This window comes from Aythya marila (assembly GCF_965140915.1).
Source record: "Aythya marila genome assembly, chromosome: 1".
Lineage (NCBI taxonomy): Eukaryota > Metazoa > Chordata > Aves > Anseriformes > Anatidae > Aythya > Aythya marila.
The window spans coordinates 117,767,905-117,790,520 of NC_139042.1; the positions used below are offsets into that span (position 1 = coordinate 117,767,905).

The 22,616-nt window shown below is 39.7% G+C and overlaps 2 protein-coding genes across 5 annotated transcripts in view; one reads left to right on the plus strand and one right to left on the minus strand.

Moving 5' to 3' along the window:
• Positions 1–22,616, plus strand: part of CMSS1 (cms1 ribosomal small subunit homolog) — a 232,512-nt gene that overhangs the window by 64,208 nt on the left and 145,688 nt on the right. The window lies entirely within an intron of this gene.
• The window catches only part of FILIP1L (filamin A interacting protein 1 like), a 198,920-nt gene that overhangs the window by 62,372 nt on the left and 113,932 nt on the right, over positions 1–22,616 (minus strand). For 3 of the 4 annotated variants that reach the window (XM_082767215.1, XM_082767216.1, XM_082767217.1), the window contains exons 4-6: positions 18,926–19,211; positions 15,586–15,759; positions 8,115–8,293 (exon numbers count right to left, since the gene is read on the minus strand). In XM_082767215.1, the coding sequence (XP_082623341.1) occupies positions 8,115–8,293; positions 15,586–15,759; positions 18,926–19,192 (620 nt within the window). In that variant the 5' untranslated portion in view covers positions 19,193–19,211. The remainder of the gene's footprint in view (positions 1–8,114; positions 8,294–15,585; positions 15,760–18,925; positions 19,212–22,616) is intronic. The other variant, XM_082767218.1, reaches the window with a different exon arrangement.

The following is a 22,616-nucleotide window of genomic DNA, read 5'->3' on the forward strand; positions in this document are numbered from 1 at the left end:
CAGAGACTGAGAACAGACGTGCGTGAGGCATATCTAGACAAGACCATACACACATTTGAGAATAACCATGTTTCTGCATTCAGTGAGTTTCCCTTCTTCTCCAACACTCTTGGCAAAGGTAGAGTCCAGGAGAAGATAACTGATGTTAGTCCGAATTTGGCAGACACAAACCAGTTAGCTGTCTGGGTATTTCCAGTGTGACTGTCCCTTTGGCACTTTTAAACTCCTATTTTGGAGGGAGAATAAAAGTTATCTATGGCAAAATACCTCCTCTTTCATTAGCCTGACATCATAACTGTTCCTTACTTTTCAGGCAAAAAAAAAGTTGTTGTCAATAATGAAGTGATGCTTTAGGATCCTTTAGTACTGGAGTCTTCTGTTGTCAGTGTGTCTGTACACGCTCTAGCTTTTACCACTAGTGTTTCCCAGCCCTAACTTATTTGTAGGAGGGTGAAGGGATTGACAAAGTCTTTTTGTCTGCTCAGTCTTTGGAATACCTTCAAATCATGCCTCACAGGGGCCTCTGTATCAGTTTTTGTCCCAAGGGCTGTGCATGATCTGGACCCCCACTAAGAAGAGGACCGGGCACGTCTCTGTTCAGAATGGTACTTGTGTAGCAGATCTTGCTGCAAGGCACTCCTACACCCGTCTCAGGGTTTTATGTGCTACAGATCTTTGGTATGTCTGCGTCCATCACCAGAATGGGTACTTCAGGGTTTGTTCTCAGTCTCCGCCAAAAATCAGGAAGTCTTTGAAGGGAAGGAAGTCTTCTACCAGGAGGAATCATATTGTGTTGTGAAAGAGAATGACTTGATGAAATACTAGAAATTTTATTTATGACAGTGCATCTTTTACAGATGGTTCTACAGGGATTGAGGCCTTCCTGTATTTTGGACATTTGAAATGAGAAGCAAAAGTGTCCACAGCATGTGTGGAGAACAGCCCTCTGTGACAGGAATGAGCCTGGTTGATCTGGTTGATTATTTTTCTATCTACTTCCTATTGCTTCCATTTCCTGCCAAGAGCCATCCACTCCCTCCTTTCCTTCTCCCCCTAGTATAGGCCTCTGAAAAAGAAATTTAAAAAAAGGAAGTTCATATGTCCATCCTGGCCTTTTAGTTGATTTTTCTATTTGCACACATTCTGGGGCTTTTTCCTGATCTTCACAGCAGAAGGGTTCAAGCGTTGAACGTGCTTTTTCAATGTATTCATTCTCAGCTTGGTCTTCAAACACTGAGTGGGTTATGTGTTACCTTGTCCAAGTGTGTGTTGTTTTTCATGCAAGGTTATATAGCATTTGCTGCATGCTCAAGAAACAAAAAAAACTATGTACTTATGTGAAAAGCATAAATTTGGTCTTTTTGTTAACAGTTTTTCTAGTAATCCCAGTTCTCAGCAGATTCAGTGCTACTGATTTTTCTGTTTATTCTGTTTAAAATTACTGTCGTAAGCACAGAGACTGAGGCTGTGACATTTTTCTTAACCTGCTTCAGTCTCCCATGCATACTTCTTTCATTTGTGTATATCTACGATATTCATTTGTGTATATCTACAGATATATCTATGTAAAAATATATATAAATAATGCTCAGTGATTTTGTAGCTGAGTATAAATGCACTGAAGTTCACAGTATGCCATGAGAAACTCGGTTATCAATTTAGATCACAGGTTTTGATAACTGGTGTGTGACCTGCGTTCTCTGTTCTCATGGCCATTTGTCTCTTGCCTGTTCTTAAGATACAAAACTAATTATAGCACACGTAGGTCCCTTAAATTTTTCTGTCAGATCTTAACTTCATTGGGACTTCTCCTCCTCCACGCTCAAACAGGAGTATAACTTCTCCCACAGCAATGACTTGTTCTGGAAAATTATGATAGTGTCAAACTTTTCTTCTACCTCAGAATAATTTATAGGTTCTTCTCTCTGTCTGATGTTGTGCTTCCTTTTAAAACGCCGGTTACAAAACCTTGTGCCAATTTCTACTTCTCCCTCTGCCCCACCCTGCAATGAATCAGAAGTGCACCGTGTCTTTTTTTGGTCACAGGTCTTGGTGCAGTCAGCTGCTTCTATTGTTGCTTACGATCAGGCTAGTTATGCTGTGCTGTACACGGAGCAATGCACTGCGTCTTATTTGGGAATGGAAATTGGTGAATGGAGCGAGTGCCCGATTACTGACGGTAGCATCTCACCATGACCATGTTTTGCCAGTGTCATCACCCATGCTGGTCACTGGTTCTGTTCCAAGCAGAATATATGGAGCTGGTGTTGATTTCCAAGAGCCAGAAATATTATGAGACTTGCCAGCTCGGAAAGGTCATCTTTCCCTTTGAGCTGTGACGCTGTGGTTAGAAGTGCTGACTAGAGCTGCCACCAAGGTGGTTTTCCCTGATCATCCCTCTCAGGGAAATCTCCTCCCTTTTACAGGGAGGGCATACAGCGATGCCCATTGCTTTCCACACTGATGAAAGTTTGACTAAGGTTTTTCTTTCTGTCCTCCCCTGCTTCAAAGTGTACAATGGTAATATTGATTTGTAGTCATGACAGAGAGCCTGAAGCAGTGAACAGACATCTTATGTGCTCAGAATTTACAGAAACTGAGCACGAGCCTCACTTCTCTCTCAGATTCAGTGAGTGTCGGTGGAGTTGCATGAGACATTGGTATTGCCTAAATCTTGCATCTGCTGACTAATTTGCAGTAGGTGGAATAATTTAAAATTGCACCACAGATCCAGAGAATTTCTCAGTTGTATTAACACTGAGTCAAAAGCCCTTTTTCTATTTACATTTATCCTTAGCCTTTGTTTTGAATAAATTTAATTTGATCTCAGATAACATTTTTGATTTTTCATCCCTTTGCTAATCTGCACTTGATTCATTTATTTATTCTTTTTCTAAGATAAAGTATTTTGACCTTCGTCATGCACGGCAACTGTTGTATAAATCTCTGAATCCTTGACTTTTGACAAGAGTTTGATTTCCCAACATCTGTTGAAAGTTATGTAGTATAACACTACAGAGTTTTTCCACGTACGAGCATGAGGTAATTAATCTGTGTACATCACTTCCTTGCGTCTTGTCTTCGGGCCTCGGTGGTATTATTAGCGGGACTGTCCCGTTGGGGTGTAGTGCAGAATGAGAACGCTGATGTTTTGTTTGTGGTGGGTCTCCCTTATTCACCTACAGAGCACTAGATACCCATGAAAAAGGTCAAATGTACAGAGATCTGGCATCCATTTCACAACTTGCAAGACATAGTCTCAGGCATATGTAATATATATAAGTCATTGCCAGAAAGCTAAAAGGAAATGATTGCATTTGAGTACAATGCAATCTATAACAATAGTTTAGTGTGCATGAAATTAAAAACTGCTGGTAACATGTCGAATAAATAAGTTGACAGTGTTTATTTTTACTGCAGCTTTCTGTAAAGATAAGATCCTGCTTCTTGTACTATTTAATTGGTTTCATTAAGAAAAACAGTAAATATTAATTATACCCACTGTTGGAGAATATTGGATTTTTCAGTGCTGGGCACGTCATACATTGTTATTGCAGTGAGTGAGAATATCAGAATGAAAGCATAGCAATGGTACACTGACAACATATACTTCACCTTTTAGCTGAGATAATTCTTTCTCTCTTTGATGCATTGTCCCTGTTTTCAAGCATTGCTTACTTGACCTACTGTGTGTAGCAATTAGTTTCATCTGACATTAAAAAGCAAAACAAAATCCCCTAAGCAGCAAGCATGGCATGGTTAGATGAGAAAGACCAGAGTTTTGAGACTTCTGCTGGCCAGGTTCCATTCAGTATGCTTGGTGATTGCTGACTCCTCAGATAGGTATGGTAATAACTTTTACCTTAACACTGAAAATGCCCTGCTCTTGATGTCTGATGCAGTGGAGTAGAGTTTGGTTGGCTGGTCTGGTTTTATTTTTTACTTGTTTGGAGCAAAAGGTGTAGATTTCGTTTTATAATATTTTGGGGTTATCTTATTTTTAAACAATTGTTTTCTTCTTTGTGGACTACATTCTCTATCTGACCTTTGTGAGTGTGAATTCAGTTCTAAAACAAAAATTTATGCTGACTTTCTTCCATATGAGTAAAAAATCATCTTTCTCAGTAGATGATCCAATAACTAAAGATCTTACTAATTGCTGTTATACCAACCTAATAAGTTTCATGCTGATATTTGAATTCCTCTGAGCAAGTTATAGTAACTGCCTTTAAAATCTATTTACTCATTTATTTACACTGTTTATGCTCATTAGCAAATTGCTATTTTTTCCTGCCCTGTATAACAACAGTCGCATATTTAACCAGTGTATATTCGTAATGAAGTTTTACCTTTTGTTGTAGTTGAGAATCAACATACTAGCTACAGTACATAGAAAGTTTGAAGATGGGGCACGCAGATACCTTGGGAGATTTCTTCCTTTTCTCCAGTCTAACCATTCAGGTACACTGCGAGCAGCGAGAGGTTTCTTCCACTCATATCTGCATTTCCTTTCCGTATCCGAAAAATGGGGAATGACTGTGCTAACATAACATTTAAAACTCCTTGATATTTGCAGAGGAAAAGGATGGTGTAAGTGCTGATCATTTTACTACATTGTTTTTTGTTTGTTTGTGTTGTGTTTTTTTGTTTGGTTTGTCTTGTTCTGTGGGGTAAGGAGTGATATGTAAACATACAAGCACTTCCATGCATATGAGATGTTTTCAAACTGGGAGCATACCTATCTGGAAGACCTTCTAGTTTCATTCATACTTTCCAGCATATTTTTTCTTTCCAAGTGTCATCACTGAGCATTGGATTACATTAATTGATTGCAGACATTTAATCTTGGAATAGATTCTTGATTGTAAACACTGCAGTTCTTTCAATGCTGTTAGCACTGAACATGCAATTGATGTAAAATTAAATGGCAAAAGTGAGGTGTGAGGAAAAGGAGAAATGAAATGACAAGTGGGAAGGACTGAGGAACAAGTCAGGGAGAAAAGAGAACATGGAGCCAAATTTTAGCTCTGTAGCTGTGAGAAAGACAAAGCAAGTATTCTTCCTAGTCCTTAATCCTATCCTGTTTTACCCTGCCTTCCCCCTGTAAAATACAAGAATTTCTAATCAGGCTCCGTGGCATTTATGTCCTGGTTCTTCAGGTGCATTTCATGTTTCTAGCCTCTGGAGGTTTATGTTTGTGTGAGCTCCTGTAATGCTAAGTTTGGGTGCTGCTGTTTATTTGGGCTCCAGCGATACAGTAGGATTTTCCCTTATGGAATCTAGGAGACTTAGCTCTAGCACACTACTGTGCATGTGCAATTTATCTTTTCTTGTCTGATCTGCACACATAGAGAGTACAACTCATGCTGAAATGCAGGAAAGACCTACATGTTAACTGCCCACTGCCCACTGGCCTCCTTTTCTCCACAGGACTGTTCTATGCTTGATACGGGTTTGCCACTACACTTTCGAACTATATATGACTTAAGATGAATAAGTGTAATGATAGTGGTATAGCTATATCATTCTTTTGCTGGTAAATGTCTGTTGCTAAGCAAATTAGATATTCAAAATGACCTTTCTTCCTCTCCCAAATTCGAAGAAATTAATTCCCTATTGAGACGAACCTAGGGAGATCGAGACTTTTCAATTTGGAAGACCCATTATCTAGATTATCTAGATTTTTCAAAACGTGAGTGATCATCTGGTAAATCAGTTTGTCACTAAAGTTTTCATTTAAGAATTCATCAGTTTTATTCTCCCTGAGCGCATACATAAGAAAGAACAAATGCTTTCCCTCCTCCTTATTTGAAAATATATCAATCGATATGCAAGAGCTCATAGTTTCTTTATTCTTACAATCAACAGTAGTTCTCAGTGCTTCAGCATCACTGTCCCATAACATCTAAGTTTTCCATATTGATCACAAAATCATTTGTTACTCAGGTATGTTGTTTTTTCTTGCATGCTTTCTGTGCTCTTCAGAGTAATCTTTAGTATATACTTTAGCTTTGCTCTTTCATAAATTAAAACACTTTTTTGACTAATTGAATGAAAGATCAGTATTTTGCATTGAAACTGAAGTCTTGTTAGAAATGTTATATACCTTTCCACACTTACAGGAGAATACTGTTTCTTGTAAAAAAAAAAAAAAAAAAAAAGAATTATTTGACAAATGCTTACAGCTTTTCTGTACAATTTGCTTTTAGGTGGAATTGAAGCAAGGGGAAGAAAAAATTGTCATTGTTTTATATATGACACTTCTCATTTACTCACATAAGCCAAGAGCAAAATACACATCCTGAGAAGATTTACAATTAAACTAAGGTGTTTGAAAGGGAAGAAGAGGTCACTTTGCTTTGTATGGGTATATATATTCTCAATGTCAAGTCACACAGGCTGATGGAGAAGGAGCTGTGCCTTAACTTGCTGAGTTTTTTTTTTTTTTTTTTTTTTTTTTTTTTTTTTTTTTAATGTTATGGCAGGCAATTGCGTGGAGATCTTGATGGCGACATTACTTGGCAAACATTTTGGAATCAGCTCAATATGTGACATCACACCCCCTTAAGGTTTTCCACATAAAATAAGTCCTCCAAAGAAAATACAAAAATTGAGACTTAATCTGAAATCTATTATTACATCCTCTAAGGTCTCATTAGGCACCTCAGTATTATTTTTTTTTTGTTTTCATTTTTCCAGGCTGATAGACTAAATGTTGCAGATAATAGTGGTAAATGTTTTATGGTCTTCTTCTAGGGGAATATGGAGGAGGGGCCAGGAATAGAGTTTTAGTCCTGTGTCTACCTTGTTTTCACAAGAAAAAAAGAAAAAACAAAGATCATGACACTTAGCCTTTCCTTCTGTGCAGGTTTTCAGGCTGTGTGAGCACATGTGTCTGATGTAACCTCTTGCCACATTTAGCAACCGTGGTTGTTTAGCTCTGTCTCTAAGACATGAGTGTCTGCTAGTTTTTGAGGAAAAGACAGCATAGATGAAAACCTGGGTTCATCTCAGGCTTTGGGTGCTGATATAACGATGTCTCACAAAAACAGTTCTTAAAGAAAAACGTGGCTTTTGCACTTTGTGGGGTGGCTGCGTGTGCCTTCCTATGTGTGCTTGTGCTTGCCTACGTCAATAGACATGTTTCAGAGAAGCAAAGGATTTTTTTTCCCCAGCCTCTTTGATTGCAATCCATAAATACGGCTGTGTACTCGGTGGGAAGCATATGCTCTATCTTTGATAGACCTGAAGGAGAGAGGTGTAGTGGGAAGGGTGTAAGTAGCGAGTGCTGCCAAAATACATGGAACATGATGTTACGCAGGCGAAGCAGAGGAAGAATTATCTATGCATAATGTGAGTATAGAATAGGCTTGACGTTCTCACACCCAAACATTTCCATCTGGAAGCTGTTCCTAAGCGAAAGGAAACAGAAACAATATTCTCCTATCTTCTGGAGTAGCTAGCCAGGGAATAGGAAACTCTTTGATTCCCACCCCCCCCTTAGTTTTAATGCAAATTCAAAGAAGTCACAGTTCAACATTTTAAAGACAGTAAATGACATTCGATTTTTATAAATCCTTCTGAGAATTGCTGTTTGAAAATATAAAAAAAGTTCTATTTACGGTTTTTATGCCAGTCCTGGTACAGCAACCTAATTTATGGAAAACTTTGAAAATAACCCTTGCCTTTGCATCTTCTCTCCGTATTTCTGCGATCTGTCCAAACACCTACCTTTCCTCATGACTTTCTTCTGCCATTGTAGGCTGCGTACCTGATTTCATATTTTGCTACTCACATGCTGTAGTGCACACTGAACATATTAATCATGCTGAAAGGCTCACCAGCTTTATGTGGTTGTAATTTTTAACACATTTGTGTATCTCCTTGTGCTGTAGCATAACATACCTGTTGCTCTCAAAGAGAGCTGAAGAATCTGCCAACCTGCTGACCTACACCACTGCTAGGAGAAATTAGTCATGGTTTTATAGCTGAACTCTCAAAGTACGACTCGGCAAATATTCCTGATTTTTAGTGGATGCAGAAGGTGGACAGGTCCATAGACATTATGATAAATTGCAGGTATTTCTTAGTATTATGGCAAGAGGTAACCTTACCTTTCACGTTCCTGTTCCAGTAGGCTTGTAAACTCATCACTTTTTTCCATGAACTCACTGTGCTTTCTCTTCTCTTCCTCTAGTTCATACAGAGTCTGTCTGTGTGATTTTTCTACCATTAGAAGTTGCTCCAGCATTCGTCTGTGGGTTTCTTTCTGTTTCTCTACAACTTTATCAAGCTACAAAAAAAGCAAAAGGTCCTGAAGTCTTTTGAAACTCTTACTTGCTCAAGCTTTCATCAATAAAAGATTTTAAGGGAGGCTTAATAATATAACGTGTGTTTAATAACCTGATGATTGCGTCCTTTGGTATTTGTTTGGAAAAGGTGATTTAATTCTGTCAATGTAATTCTGACAAATTAGTGAAATTAGTTAAGGTACTGTTCTGCAGGACCCTCAGTCACCTTCTGTACCTTCTCCTGCCACGAATGATCCTAAACAACTCCTAATTAGCAGTTGCTGTTCCCAAGCTGTGCTTTTTCTCATTGATCATTCTGGTAGAGAAACAGATGCCTCAGCAGAAGCCTCTGTTTCACACAGAAGTAGCTCTACTTTTGGTTGAATAGAAGGAGCAATCTTATCTGGAGCTCTGTAGGAAATGAGAGTACTGAGTGGTCTCTGTAGGGTAGAGAAGTAGATCAGAAAGCAGTTTTCCTTTGTTTTCACAGCAAATGTGTGACAGAACCAAGAATGGAAAACAGGCCTGTCTCCTGTGTTCATAAATTTAACAGTGGGATTGTTTCAAAGAAATGCACATACTTCTTAGAAATAATTGCTTAAAGAAGGGAGTAAGTAAGTAAATAGGGGGCATTTCCTATTTTGTTCCTCAAATTTCAAGCTGTGAATGGGTTTGCCTTGCAGATGGGACCTTTGTAGCACACTTCGAACATCAGACTCCTTCCCCTTCCCCAAGGATTTCTGCTGAGCATCTAAATATTATTATGGAGTGGCATTTTAATTTTAAATAATCTCTTTTAGCTTTGGTAATCATTTTTAGTTTTTCTAAACCATAGAGGTATCAGCATAACTGTTATGCTGTTGAACAAAATGATTTACACAGAGTGAGAGAAAACTATCATTTTGAGGATTCCATCATAATTTTGAATTCAATATGTGACAAAGTTATGCAAGCATTCGTGTATGAAACCAGGAGGGGTTTTCCTCCTTAGGCATTACTGAGCTAGCTGAACTTTGAGGAGGGATTACTGGAAGCCATCTAAAGACCTGGGAAGAACCTTTATTTGTGAAAATTTTTGTTCACTGCTCATTCCTTTTCCTCTGAGGAAACTGCCTTCCTGATTAGGTCAATAAGGGAATCCTTGTAGCCTTTTTGGAAAAGAGAAATTTTCAGTTTAAAGCCCAGCACTGGCTTCTTTTAACCACAGTCTATTCTGGTAGGTTGAGCTGCTTTGCAGTATTTCACTCTATTAATAGGCAAGAATTCACAAATGGGCAGTGTGGGAAGCAAGACTGGTTCGGGTTCTCCGACATTTCCCCCACAAGGAATTTCAAGTGCCGCAAGACGCGCTGGGGCTTCAGATTCTTAGGGCCACTGCTTATTTTAGGCAATGTAATTCCAAATAGTATGATTAATTATTGTATCTTCATGGTTATCCACAGTTTGGCTGATAAAAGCAATGACAGGGAGGACCAGAATACCTAAACTTGTGTTTCTGGAAGGCCTGAGAACATCCTCAACTTCTGCAGGGGCTCCTGAGTCTCTCCCTGCTCACTTCAGCTTCTTTTTAAGCGTTATATATTCTCTTGTTTTTCCTATTTTATTTTATTTTTTGGTGATGCTGACATGAATAAGGAAATGAGAACTGTTGACAAGACCCTGAAGGTGGTTTGAGTCCAGAATATTCCATGAGAAATGACCGCTCATTTTGAAAATGGCCTTTTCTTTCGGCGTATGACATCAGTCTTTTCTGTTGCAACACACCTGAGTTGATTTCACGCATGATCTAAATACATAACGAAAGCCGTGACTGTCCTTTTCAGCTGTTTCTGGTGGTATTACAGCAGCTTGTTAAGACTTCCCATGCCCTATCCTGTTCACTGGGAGTTAATGCACTTCTACTCCCGCGAGGTCAATGCTTTCCAGAATCATGAATCTGAAGTAGGACATCTTTTGGGAAAACGTTTCTTATCAAAACCCTTGAATATGCAAGCTTTCTCAGCAAAGAAGTGCCACCTCTTCCAGTATCTTGGCTGAGTTTTCCATGTCACATGTGTTTCTGTGTCTCAAGAGGGGTTGAAAACTGAATTGCCTTAAAAGGCCAAGCTGAAGAAAACTGGCTGGTCTTGACTTCTGCACATTCTTCTTCCACCAGAAGGGAGAATTTCAGATTTTGAAATCTTTTATTCAGCTACTGGTTTACCAGACAGGGAGAGAAAATGTTCACTGTGTTTTATTGACCTTCCTCCCTCTCCGAGATTTCAGGGGGAAGTTTTGGATCAGCTGTTCCACAGATGCAAGAAGCACCTTCGCCTGAGTTTCTGCTCCTCGTGGTTTTAGTGGCCACACTTTCAGGTGAATGTTTGCTGTCCTTTGAAAGCAACCTGCCGTCTGCTTTTTGAGGATGTTCTGTGGTGGTGCTGTTTGCAGCTGTGGCTTTGTCATGCTTAAATTGATACGAATGCACGACAACGTTTGCTGGTCTCAGCCCTCAATGTGAGGTCAGGTGAGGGAATAAGGCAAAGGTGTGAAGCTATAATTTGTTTTGGTAGGCTGCAAAATGTATTTTTTAGCCTGCATGGGTGGGGTTAAGAAAATGAAGTCACACATTTATGTAGATGGGACCACTGCTTCAAAAACACATATGAGAATCTGAGGGGATGTGTAAATTGCTATCACAAGAAAATAAAGTGACATTTCTGGCTAAAAGTTGGTCATAAATCAGATAACTCCTGTTTCCCATCATAAAAAATGCTTGATGGAGATGAGGAATAGTCAAACTAATCAATGCAAACAACATTAACCAAACAGAAAATATTTCTGCTTCTGCAGAGTTGGGTGTGAAGGATGTGGGACCTGCCAGTGTTTTTTTATGGGTTCAGGATATTTCATTTGCTCTAGAGCATTTGTTGAGTGGCTGCAAGAGCTTACTTCAAGCAGTAGTAACTAATTTCAAGAAGAATGGTAGTAACTCCAGGTTTTTGTTTTGCAGTGAGCAGTGCCAGTGCCTTTCACTTTGCAGTTGCGCTTTTGGCAGCGATGAGATTAGCAGTTTGGGTTGCAGACTGGTGGTTGGGATGGGTGAGGTGTGTGTTCAAGGCAGGGTGCTGACATGAGTTTGGAAATGGGTAAAAGAACAGCAGAGTCCCGAGCAGAGTTGCATACATGAAAGGGTGAGAAAGGCAAATAACTAAGCTGCTGCATCAAAACCATCTTTCATGTTGCAGTTTGCTTCTGTTGCTCAAATTAGAAAATGCATTTTGGATTTTTGTAAAGAACACTGTCAAATTGGTTCTGCTGTGTACAGGCACAGTTGGTGGGGGGGGTGTTGTGGCTGGGGACAAAGTGAAGATGAGAGTTTGGGATTACACTCTAGAGAGAAAGGAGGAGAAGCTGGGTCTCTCTCCTAGTAGAGGCCGATATCAGAAAAGAGAGTTGGAGAGACAGCTCACCATGATTAATGCAGACCCTTGAGAACTGACTGTAAGCCACGTAATGGGTACAGGCATTTGTCCCTGTGATCTTGGTGTGCCATGTTGTGCAACGTGCCTCTCCCTCTCTGCGGGATCAACGAGCAAAGGTTTGGTGCTGAGTTGCTGTGCTTCTGTGTGATGTGCTGAGAAGCTCTGTGGTGTCCTTGTGCGCTAAGGGCATGTCCCTAGGGAGCAAATTTGACTGGCATTTCCACCATGAGATCGTGTGGCTGACTCCCACATATCCAGCAGAGAAGAGGGAGAAGTCGTGTGAACCCCTGCTAGCACAAGATCCTCTCACGGGAGCGTTCTCCAGCAACCACTTGTTCCTCAGATTACTCTGTCCAAATGCTAAATGTGCACACGCTAAAATGTCCATTTATACATATGCACACACATTTACTCAGCATATACAGTTCTTGGCTAAAACACACCAAGAGGACTAATAAGCAGCAATATGAATGTCTTCTGTGGAAAACTAAAGTGATAAAATCTTAATTAAGTGATTTGTCGTTTTGTTCTCGCTCACCATATGGGCTTTTTGCTAGAATTAATACTTGAACATACTGTACAATGCAATGGAAAATTGGAGGCATGGTCTTACGTAACTGTGAATAGTTCAGCATGCTAAAAATTCACAGGAATTTAATAGTTTAAAAACATTTTGCCACTGACTTGTGTCTGAAGTCAAAATAAGATGGTGCGTCTCGTATTCATTACGTTGGAACTGAACTTTTTGTCTTTCTCTTTGGACTGTTTTGTGTTTGGCGCTTGGCCAGAATAAAATCCAAGCTAGTTACATTTCTTTATCCAAAGTTTAGTGAAATATTAGTCCTGTTAATAATATCCTCATGGTCTTTGTGTGTGTATAAATGTATAATCCTGGGTTTATGATTGCGGGTGATTATGGGAGCAGTTCTTCCCTTGTCTTTTTCAGCCCTAAGTGAGCCAAATTTCCATGCAGATGTATCGGTCTCCTTTTCCTGAATGCCATTGATGTTGTCAGCATCTCTTCCGATGACTGTACCTTACTGGTGACCTACAGCTATCTTCGCTTGAAAGTTGTGACCAACACTTGTAAGACATTGTGAGGATGCAGTCAGATATCCTTTGTGAAAAGGATGATGAGAATACTTCGTTCCTCAAGCTCGTTGGTGTTAAAAATGGATTCCCTTTTGAATTTTCCTTGACTGATGCAGAATATAGGCTTTCCTCTAATTTTGCTGCTTTTAGAGAAGATCTCAAAGTGGTAGGAGATCTTATTCACCTAATTTCAAGCAGTAAGGTCCCACAGTTTTTATCTTTGACTATGTAATTGCAGACTGGGGACGGTCATAAACCAGAATTGTCTTTCTAATTCCATGAGGGTTTGAAACTTGAGAGAAGACACTGTTAATTCTGCAGTATCTGCCTCTTTGCCACCTTCTCTTCCTACATCACCATTCTCTGAGGTGTTTTTTGACATTTTTGTTTCTTTCTTGTTGTTGTTTGAATCTGGGCAAATGGTTCTTTTGCAGGATTTACTATAATGTTGAATACCATTTGCTTTCTATTCCAGAGAAGTGGCAGTTGATCTGAGGCCAGAGTTTTTCATGAATAACTGACTCAATCATCTAAATTTATAAAGCACGCAAAGATGGAAAACCTTTTCAGGCCTTTATATGTCAGACAGAAGCAAAACCAAAGAAAGTCTTTTTGCCTTTCTCTTATGCCCCTTTAAACATTAAGCAATTTATTGTATCCTGAACTGTGTGGAATACGTAAGCTTATCTGGCACTTGTTAGGTTGTAAAAAGAAAGCTGTAGAGTACATTTGACTGAGAAACCCTCTGCTTTCAGAAAACCACCTTTCTCATAGATGGGGAAGACCTGGTTTTGAACTATCACAATCCACGTAACTTTTGCAAAGGAATTTTGCAGTTTCCTATTTTGTTAGACTTCACCTGTCAGTCCTGTTGCTATTGAGTAAAGCTGTCTAGTCACCAATTTTACCACTATTTAGTCCTTAACAAATTTGCCAAGAAACTTCATAAAGTTTAGGATAAATGAGTGTGTTGTGACAGGATGCTAAAGGGCCAGTAATCTTAGATGCATTCTGAAATTCACTGTGTCTTCAGTTGAGTTTTGGGAAGATCCTTTATGTTGCAGGCTACAACGCTAAACTGCTAAAAGAAAGGGAAACATGCTGTAGAGGCACTGAATCAGTAGCAATTTGGGGGCAAAGACAAAGGTATGTGGTCGTGGTGGCATGAGGAAGGTGAAATGGTCCTTTCCCATACTTTGTGACTGCTTCTACTCCTCCCTTGTTTTTTATAAACATCAGAAAAAAAAATCCAAGCAAAAATGAAATGTATCGTGGACTTAATTTGGGGGCTTTAAAACTGAAAATGTGAAATACCTGCCAATTATGGCATCCTTTGTTTTACCAAGATTTTGTATCTGCTAGTGGTCTTTCTGTACTTTCAGTTGCTCATAGGATGTTTACCTTTGCCTTTTGGAATTGCCAAATCCAGTGGTGTTAGAAATCCTTTCTCTGCCATTAAGTGCAAGAGGGGAAAAAGCGTGTAGAAACTTATGTAAAGTAACAGACTGAACTTATGTTTTCAAACTCTTTTGGACTTCTCTTCAAATCATTTCCATTTGCGCTCAAAGTTTCTGTGACATAATGCCACAACGTTCTAAAATAAATTAACCTCCACAGTTGAACTTTATCTGTTTCAGATTATAGCCAGAAGAGTTTAACCTCTCAGCCTCTGAAATGAGTGCTGACCTTTGCCTGACAATTTTCTCTGAAGTGAACCCTGTATCCTTATGTATGATTCTCTTCAGGAACCTTGGAAAACACTTGGTAGAAGAATTTTATTCAGAATTTCTATTTTCTTTTTAGGATGATTATCTGTACTGAGCAACATATTAAAAAACAAACAAACAAAAAAAAAGCCTAAATTCAACTGGAGATGCTGGGAATTCTTATTTGGGGAAAAAAACAAACAAACAAACAAAAAAAACAGCATTGATAAGTAGGGCGTATATTATCCAGTGACTTGCATTGCAGGACAGAAATGAAATCCATGTAACGTCCAGAAAGTATGGCTTCTGTTACAGAGAAATTCAAGTACTACCTAGGTGTATTGTGAGCATATTAGATTTCTGCTTGGGTGAAATTTCTAATGACAATTCATTACTCAGCCCAATCATGCATACCTGCAATTCCTGTAGAGTTAGTGGGAGCTGGGATGTGTAAAGGCAGACGGTGTGACATTACTGCAGCACGTGTCCTTATCAGCCACTGGTGGCATGACCTCCGTGAGGCTAATGAAGAGCTACCTGTCTGTAGGAGTGCTGGATTTGGATAAAGGGGTGTGAGTGTGTGGGGAGAGTGTCAAAACCAGAAGGCTCATTACCAGGCTGATTGCCGGAGTTTGAGGTAGACATAAACATATCTGTGTTTGTAGCCCTTCGGGTGCAGTGTAAGTGGGCATCATTAGCTACCTGTTTTTATTAGTGGACCCATTTACACGCATGATAGATTTTAGGCCTAGAGCTTTCTTCCCCTAAAGCCAGTGAGATCTTTCCTGTTGAATTTGTTCAAATTGGTTGTGAGGCATTGGAACTGGCTCCCCAGGGGAGTGGTTGAGTCACCATCCCTGGAGGTATTCAAAAGACATGTAGATGTGGTGCTAAGGGACATGGCTTAGGGGTAGACTTGGCAGTGCTAGGTTAACAGTTGGACTTGATGATCTTGGAGATCTTTTCCGACCTAAATGATTCTATTATTCTATGAATTTAATTATGGTTAAATGTCAGTAGTACAGTTCATACCTCTCCCATAGGCTTTTCATAGATATCTTCTTGCCATTGTGCAGCCTTTGTTTGAATAGCATCTCGCTGGAGGGCCTCTAATACCTTCTTGGGAGTAACAAAACCATATTGCGCTTCAAGCAAAGCCAAGTCAATTTTTTCAGCCTTAAGTACTCCAATAACTTCATCCTGAGCCTGCAGAAAGACAATATAAGGATTTATTTTGTTACACTGCATTTGTGTATTTACTGGTTAGTTGGATGCTTTCTACTTTTGATTTTAAGAAAACTAAAAAACTGAAGAATGCTACATATCTAAAGTGCCCTAAAACAGTAACATGAAGACAGGTAAATCATGAGGGAAGCATTGGTCTTTTTCTTTTATGAGTTCTGCACTGGATTTTCAGAACCCTCACTGATGCTTCAGTACCTTGTTAGCAGTGAGACTGAAATGCCATGTCAGGACTAACGTGTTGCATTCACAGTAAAAAACTTCAGGGGAAAAAAAGTGACTTGTGGCCTTAGAAGATGATTTTTAATTTTTAGTACAAGATATTAGTGTGGTTCTGGAGGCCTAAAAGTGTTGCATATAATGTATGGTTTGGATGCAAGGGTGGCTTTTGTAGATTAAACCAGCCTGGAGTAGCCTACATCTGTTGTTGCACTGAGCATGTTTGCATGCTGAGGGCAGGGATGTATATGGTGCAGGGGATGTGACCTTTCACAAAACACATTCCAAAACCATGCAATAATGGCACTTCTTTAAAACAAGATTAATTGCCTGCAAAGCTGACATTAGGGGTCTGTGTGCATGTATATGTATGTGTACATGCATGTATTAGATTCTGCCTTCTGTACTTGTAGATTTGTAGATATGCATACCCTCATGTACATGCTCTCAGGTAACAAGCAACCTTGAAAGCATCAAGTTTCTTGGACCTAACTGCTATAATGGCATTCTCAAGTTGTGAATGCATGCTAAAGTACAAGCATTTTAAAAGGTGAGCATTAGCAGAAAGTGGTGCCATCTAATACCCAAAAAACATGTTGTTTTAAAAAGCATAACCTAAAAATGTGCACTATACTTTTACTTTTTTAATGTCACTGCATTTGCTTTCATAATCTTACATCTGATGGCACCCTGTTACCAAAGAGTAGATACAATATGTTATCAGGTATACTCTCCATATGTTCTTCCTTGTGTGTATTTTAGAACTGGTTGCACAGTCTAGCAGGTGCACATAACTTCTTCCTATTTTATGGCATTGCTCTGTAAATCCATGCTGGAGAAACATACTGTATGTGTTTGCAGGATTAGAAATGGGCTATAGATTCTCTCCGCTCTTTATAAAACAAACAACAACAAAAACACTTCTTTACTATAAAGTTAGGAACTCACAGACATTAAGTTAGAGTAGACTGAATATGTGCTGTAAATACTGTGCTATTTGTCTTGACGTCACACTTCCAAAAATCATGTTATTTTATGAGACTATCTGCTCATCTCAGTGTTTCCACTGGGGGATAAACTGGCTCAGGTCACCAACTCCCTTAGGGCTGTGCCCAGCTGCTTCTCCTGCATCCCCTGGTGGTGGAGGTTGCCCCCTGCCTCCATTACGCTGACAAGCACATCGGCTCTCTCAAACAGCCATCGCTTGCAACAATCTCTGCTAAAAACAAAACCAAGGACATGTGAATCCTGGAAGGAGATTGGAAAGAGAGGTTTATCAGGAGATGTTAATAATTTTGGTCTGACTGCTGTAAGCAGGAGCACTTCTACATCGTTATTTGTGGCTGTGTTAAAAAAAAAAAAAAAGAAAAGAAAAAAAGGTCAATTTCTAATCCATATCATGGCAGAGAAAAACTTGAAGAGTGGTCTTTGTGCACCTTAAGTCTGAAATGAGAGGGTAATGGAATCTAACTTTGGAACTTAATTAGAGCGGGATTGTCAGATGTTCTGTAGAGATTTGGCTTGACATTCCTGGAGGAAGAAAATGAGGAATTAAAAAATGACTTCCCACTTCTTTAATTTAGGATGCTTTCTTTTGAATATCACAATTTAAAATTTTTATGTCAGGCTCATTGCTTTCAAGTTTCTGATTTCATTCTGTTCCAGTTTTAAATCTTAAGAACTGAAGTGTGTCTGTCGATGTGGGTTTTATATATTTATAAATATATATATACACACACACACATATATATAAACATGTACGTGTCTTTTTTTTTTTTTGAGTGGAAAAGAGGACTGTTTTGGGTAAGTGTATGACATCTGAATTTAAATGGAAATTTAGAAACAGCAAGTGAGCAGGAGACAAAAATATTACACAAATACATAAATTGCTCCATTCCTATAGTGAAATGCTCTGTAGAAAACCGCACCCTCAGAGATTGGTACAAAATCTATCAAAAACACTCATAACGCATGCGTGCTCTGTTAAGCACTTCTGTAATCATGTGTTATGTAAATCCATATGCATATGTTCAGAATGGAATTACCTGGCACTGTCTAGGCAGTAAACTCTGCAAACATGTTAGGCAAGCATTGATGCTGCTTTGGCCAGTTTGCTTGTCTCTCTGCTTGTGAGCAGTTTCAAGTAGCCGTCGCTACCTCTGTGCAATCAGTCTGCCACAGAAATATCTCCTCCCTCCTCGCTGGAAATCTGGCTCCCACTTCCTGAAATTATGTTTGGCCAGGATGGGCATCATTTGCCACTTGGCAGCTGGCTCCTTTTCCAGATAGAAAAAAAATCTCTTTCTTCAAAATCCAGTATCTTGTGGGCTGAGTGGCGCCCAATACTTATTCTGTATATTATGGGAAATAAAATGGATATTTTGATACGCTAACAAAAGCTGTTAGAACACTGTTGAGTGAGCTACTTTTAGTGACCTGGCACATACTGACTGATGCTTGTGACTTCATCGGAGAAGGAAGATAAGAAATAATTGAGTAGCAGATATTTAAAGTCTCTACAGTGTTCTCTGTATAATTTTTGCAATACAAATATTTTGTAATCAAAATACTTAGAACAAGGCAGCATAATAGGAAAGGTCTGTGAGTTCTCTGCTTTGAGAATTACATGATCCATTGTGAATGATCATGTATGTTTCAGTGTGATAAAGACCCATGAATAAATTTGCATGGAGGAGAGGTGTAAAGATATCTTTGTGTGCTTATAGCTGTTTCGAATGTTCCTACATGCTTGGCAGTTTGTATTTGTCCTCATGCAGCAAATAAGGTTGAATTAGGTAGGGTGTTTCCCTAACAGGAGAGCAGCATACGTTTGCAGTAAAGTGGAGGAAATAAAAAAGAAAAGATGTCATTAGAACATTTTAACTTGGAAAACAAAGTAAGACAATGTCACCTGTAATTCACCCTCGAGGACACTAAGAAGAAATAGCAAGTCATCACGAGAGAGATCCTCTCTTTTCTTGAAAGAACTTTCTTTTTTCTCAGCCTTAGGGCTTCTTAGGATGGTGCTGGCTTGGGGTGCATCGTCTTTCTCCTTCAGCTTTCTTTGCACGTTTCCTTTCCCACTGTAACCTGTCTCTTCTTTGTGGTGGCCTTTTGGCCTTTGCTGTAACAGCTTTGGTCTGGTTGGACTTTCTGCACTGTTACTTCTGGAACGCATGGTTTCTCTCTCTCTGAAGCTGAAGGAAGATTGTGAGGAAAAAAAAAAAAAAAAAAAAAGATAAGTATTTTACCTATAAGAGAGTATGAAACTATTAACCTAATTTATGGTGGGTATTACTCCCCCCAGACTGGTAGCGTTCCCTCCCACACTTGGCTCTTTGTCTTTTGAGAGGAGCTGACAACCTCGCCTGAACCAACAGGACTGGACTGCGATCCTTACTGAATGCGGAGCTGTAGTGGAGCAAGTCTTAACTGGTCCTGTGCACCTAGAAGAATCCCTTGTTTGCAATAACACTTGCAAAGGAATAGTGCTTGCAATAACACTTGCAAAGGCAGCAGCTTCAGCAGCAGTACTGTGCACACCACTGCAGACCAAATATCCCATTTAGGAGGGGGAAAATTCTACTTTGGTGCTAAGCTATGAGGGTGTCATACAGGTGTTTGTACCCAGCCAAGGGAGACCCAGCCTAGCTTGGCCCCTTTGAAGTGCCACTGTTAAATAAATACACTGTAATGCCTTTACAGATAAATGACTAACGCTGTACAAATATTGATTAACCTCAGGAACTCTGTTTTGTTTGTCGCCGCTAAGATTAAGGTATGAATGGATTATAGTCCACCTCTGCAGGAAGATTGTGGTGTGGTCATGGATACAGTCTGGCAGGCAAAAGCCCAATCATGTGGTTGAAAGGTGAAATCACACGCATTCCAGATACAAACAAGGCACTTTTTTTTTTTTTCATATTTAAGTGTGAGGCTAATTGCTGGAAGTCCTATTGTGGAAAGCATATTGGGCATTTCTTTGGAAAAGAACAAGGAAAGAAAGGCTTGAGCTCAACAGCAGCTGTTTGACTTGAATCAGTGATTTTCTCCAGAAAATTGTTGTGACCTGTGGTAGGCAGGAAATGATTGTGCTGCTTTTTGGCCTCCCAAATCCATGGCCAAGAAAGTTCATCCAGAGCTCCCCCTCCAGCCAGGTTCTGAATGTAAATCTTAAACCTGTGACTGCACTCTTTATCCATGGTCATTTTCCGCTGAATGCTACGGTGATTGAGAGTGGGAAGAAAATATCAAAAATACTACAGGAAAAGCAAGTGAAATTTCCTATAATGCTGAAGGAAATCTCTTCTAGTCTAATCTGAAGCACTCCTAATAGCTTGTCTTTTGTAAGAGAACTTGTTTCTCCCAGTTTCCCAAAACCAAGGCATGGCAGGCTTGTGGGGCAGAGTGCTCTGGGATACCTGTTTTGTTTGCTTCAACAACCTTGTGTTAGGATGGGACTTGTTAGGGTGCATGTAGGAAACTGGGAGCAGTTTTATAGCAGTCAGGCAGAGATGGGGACTGATAGTACTTAGCTTAAAATGGTGCTCATCCTGTCCTGTTATGATCCTTGGCTCCAGGAAGCTACAAAGACTTGCCAGAAAAGTTGATATATTTCCTGAAGGATACGCCTGTTCAAGTCTTAATGCTTGCAATCTGCATACGTCTATATGACTAGTTCTAACATTTAGTAGTTTGTTGCCATTGTAGAAATGGTCACAGCATGTGTCTCTCAAACTGCAGTTCAGCCAAAACCCCTTGGTATTCATGGCTGACAGAAAACAGAGGATAACTTTGGAATTATCTCATAAATGACAGAACCTACGCATCTGACATGAAGGAAGAAGTGAAGGTCTTTTCTTTCTTGAAGGTCTTTTCCAACATAAATCATTCTATGACCCGAAGTGGCACTAAGGGTCATTGTTTAGTGATGGCACTTAGTAAGTAGGTCAGGTTGATGGTTGGACTTGATCATCTTGAAGGTCTTTTCCAACCTGAACGATTCTACAATTTTATCATTTAGTTTACTGTCACTTGTTTCATTGTGGTCTGCTTATTTGGCTTATTAATTTTTTTGCATTTTGCTTGCAGAATATTTCTACTTTGGAACAAAACTATTGGTTTCCTTTCAGCATAAAATGTGAATGGCTGCTTGGCTTTCACTTGTGGGTTTATGGCTAGCAATTGTAAGATCAGATGCAGGAGCTGTGAAAATTAAATACTCTGAAGTCACTTGAGCTTGTCCAGGATCTTGTGCCCTTTGATGCCACAAGTGTAGGATCCAGTGAAATGCACAAGTAGTCCAAGTTCTTCTGTTTTTCCCCTCATGTGCCAGGTGCACAGCAGGCTCAATTGGACTTCAAGCTGCTGTCAGGCTTGTGACAAGTGTCAACGTGACATTTCTTGCTGAGGGGAAGTGGAACAGGTGCATAACAAAGAGGTTTGTACCTTTTCAAGCCTTTTTTCCAGTTGGCTGCACCTGGAAGCAGGATCCTGAACTTGAAAGGCCACTAGTCTCAGCAGTCCTGACAAGACGGATGCCCGCCCCCTGTTTTTCTCTTACATTACACATGTGCTCAGGGCTTCAAAGCCGCGTGCCATGCATTTCATAGCTGAGGAGTGCTAGCAGTGATTGTCTTTGAACCTGTGGTGCTGGCTCCTTGATCAGGTAGATCAGTCTTTATTGCCCTGACAAAAGGCACTCGGTGCCTGAGAAGGCCAGCTGGCCTGCCGAGGAGGTCACCCTCCTGTGGAGACGGTGCCTTTGCAAAATCTCCAAGTGGATTTTTCTTTTCTTCTAGAGCAGTCATTACCTGTGCTCCGCTTGTGTTCTGTTCTGGCCTTTCTGAATGCCAGTGTATACTATTAAACCTGCTGATGCAAATATTTATCAGATTTAACAGTTAACATGAATGATTTAAGATTGGCGTGGCCTACTAAACGTATGGCTTAAAGCATACTAAGCGTGTGCTTTAAGCACTTTTTAATTATTGTTTGAATGTACCTGACAAAAGAGGCACAAACACCCTGGTATTAGTGGGCTGCCTTATTAGCATGCTAGTTCTCTGTTGATTTATTTAAGTTTTCTTAATGCCTGTACATTGACTGGCATTCTTATTGTCTGCAGCATTGTCTGTTTGCATAATGATGTTAGTACTAATGAGGTGGTCACAGGATGTAAAAATGACAGATTTGGAGGAAGGTGGAATATTTCTTATTTGCTCAATTGATTTTTAATATCAGTTTGGATTAGTGCCTGATGTAAAAGAGACAAGAAGCCAAATACCCATTCTTTCTGAGTTCTGAATTAGAAGCTGTTGTACTTGAAGCTGTCTGCATGTTATCTGATGCTAATGCAATTTTCTGCACATGAAATCTGTAGCATCATATACACTGCATAAACACACAAGAAGGGCCACGTGAGGTGAGAATTAGGGCTTTCTTTGAGGAAAGACACAAGAGTAGTCATCTTATCGTGCATTAATTTGCATCTTGGTCATGAGCAAAGAAAATCAATTCAGAACAATAGGCTCTTGGTCCTTGTGCTTTATCAATTTAAGCAGTTCTTTTTCTGCTATGCTACTTTCATTTTCCTATAAAAG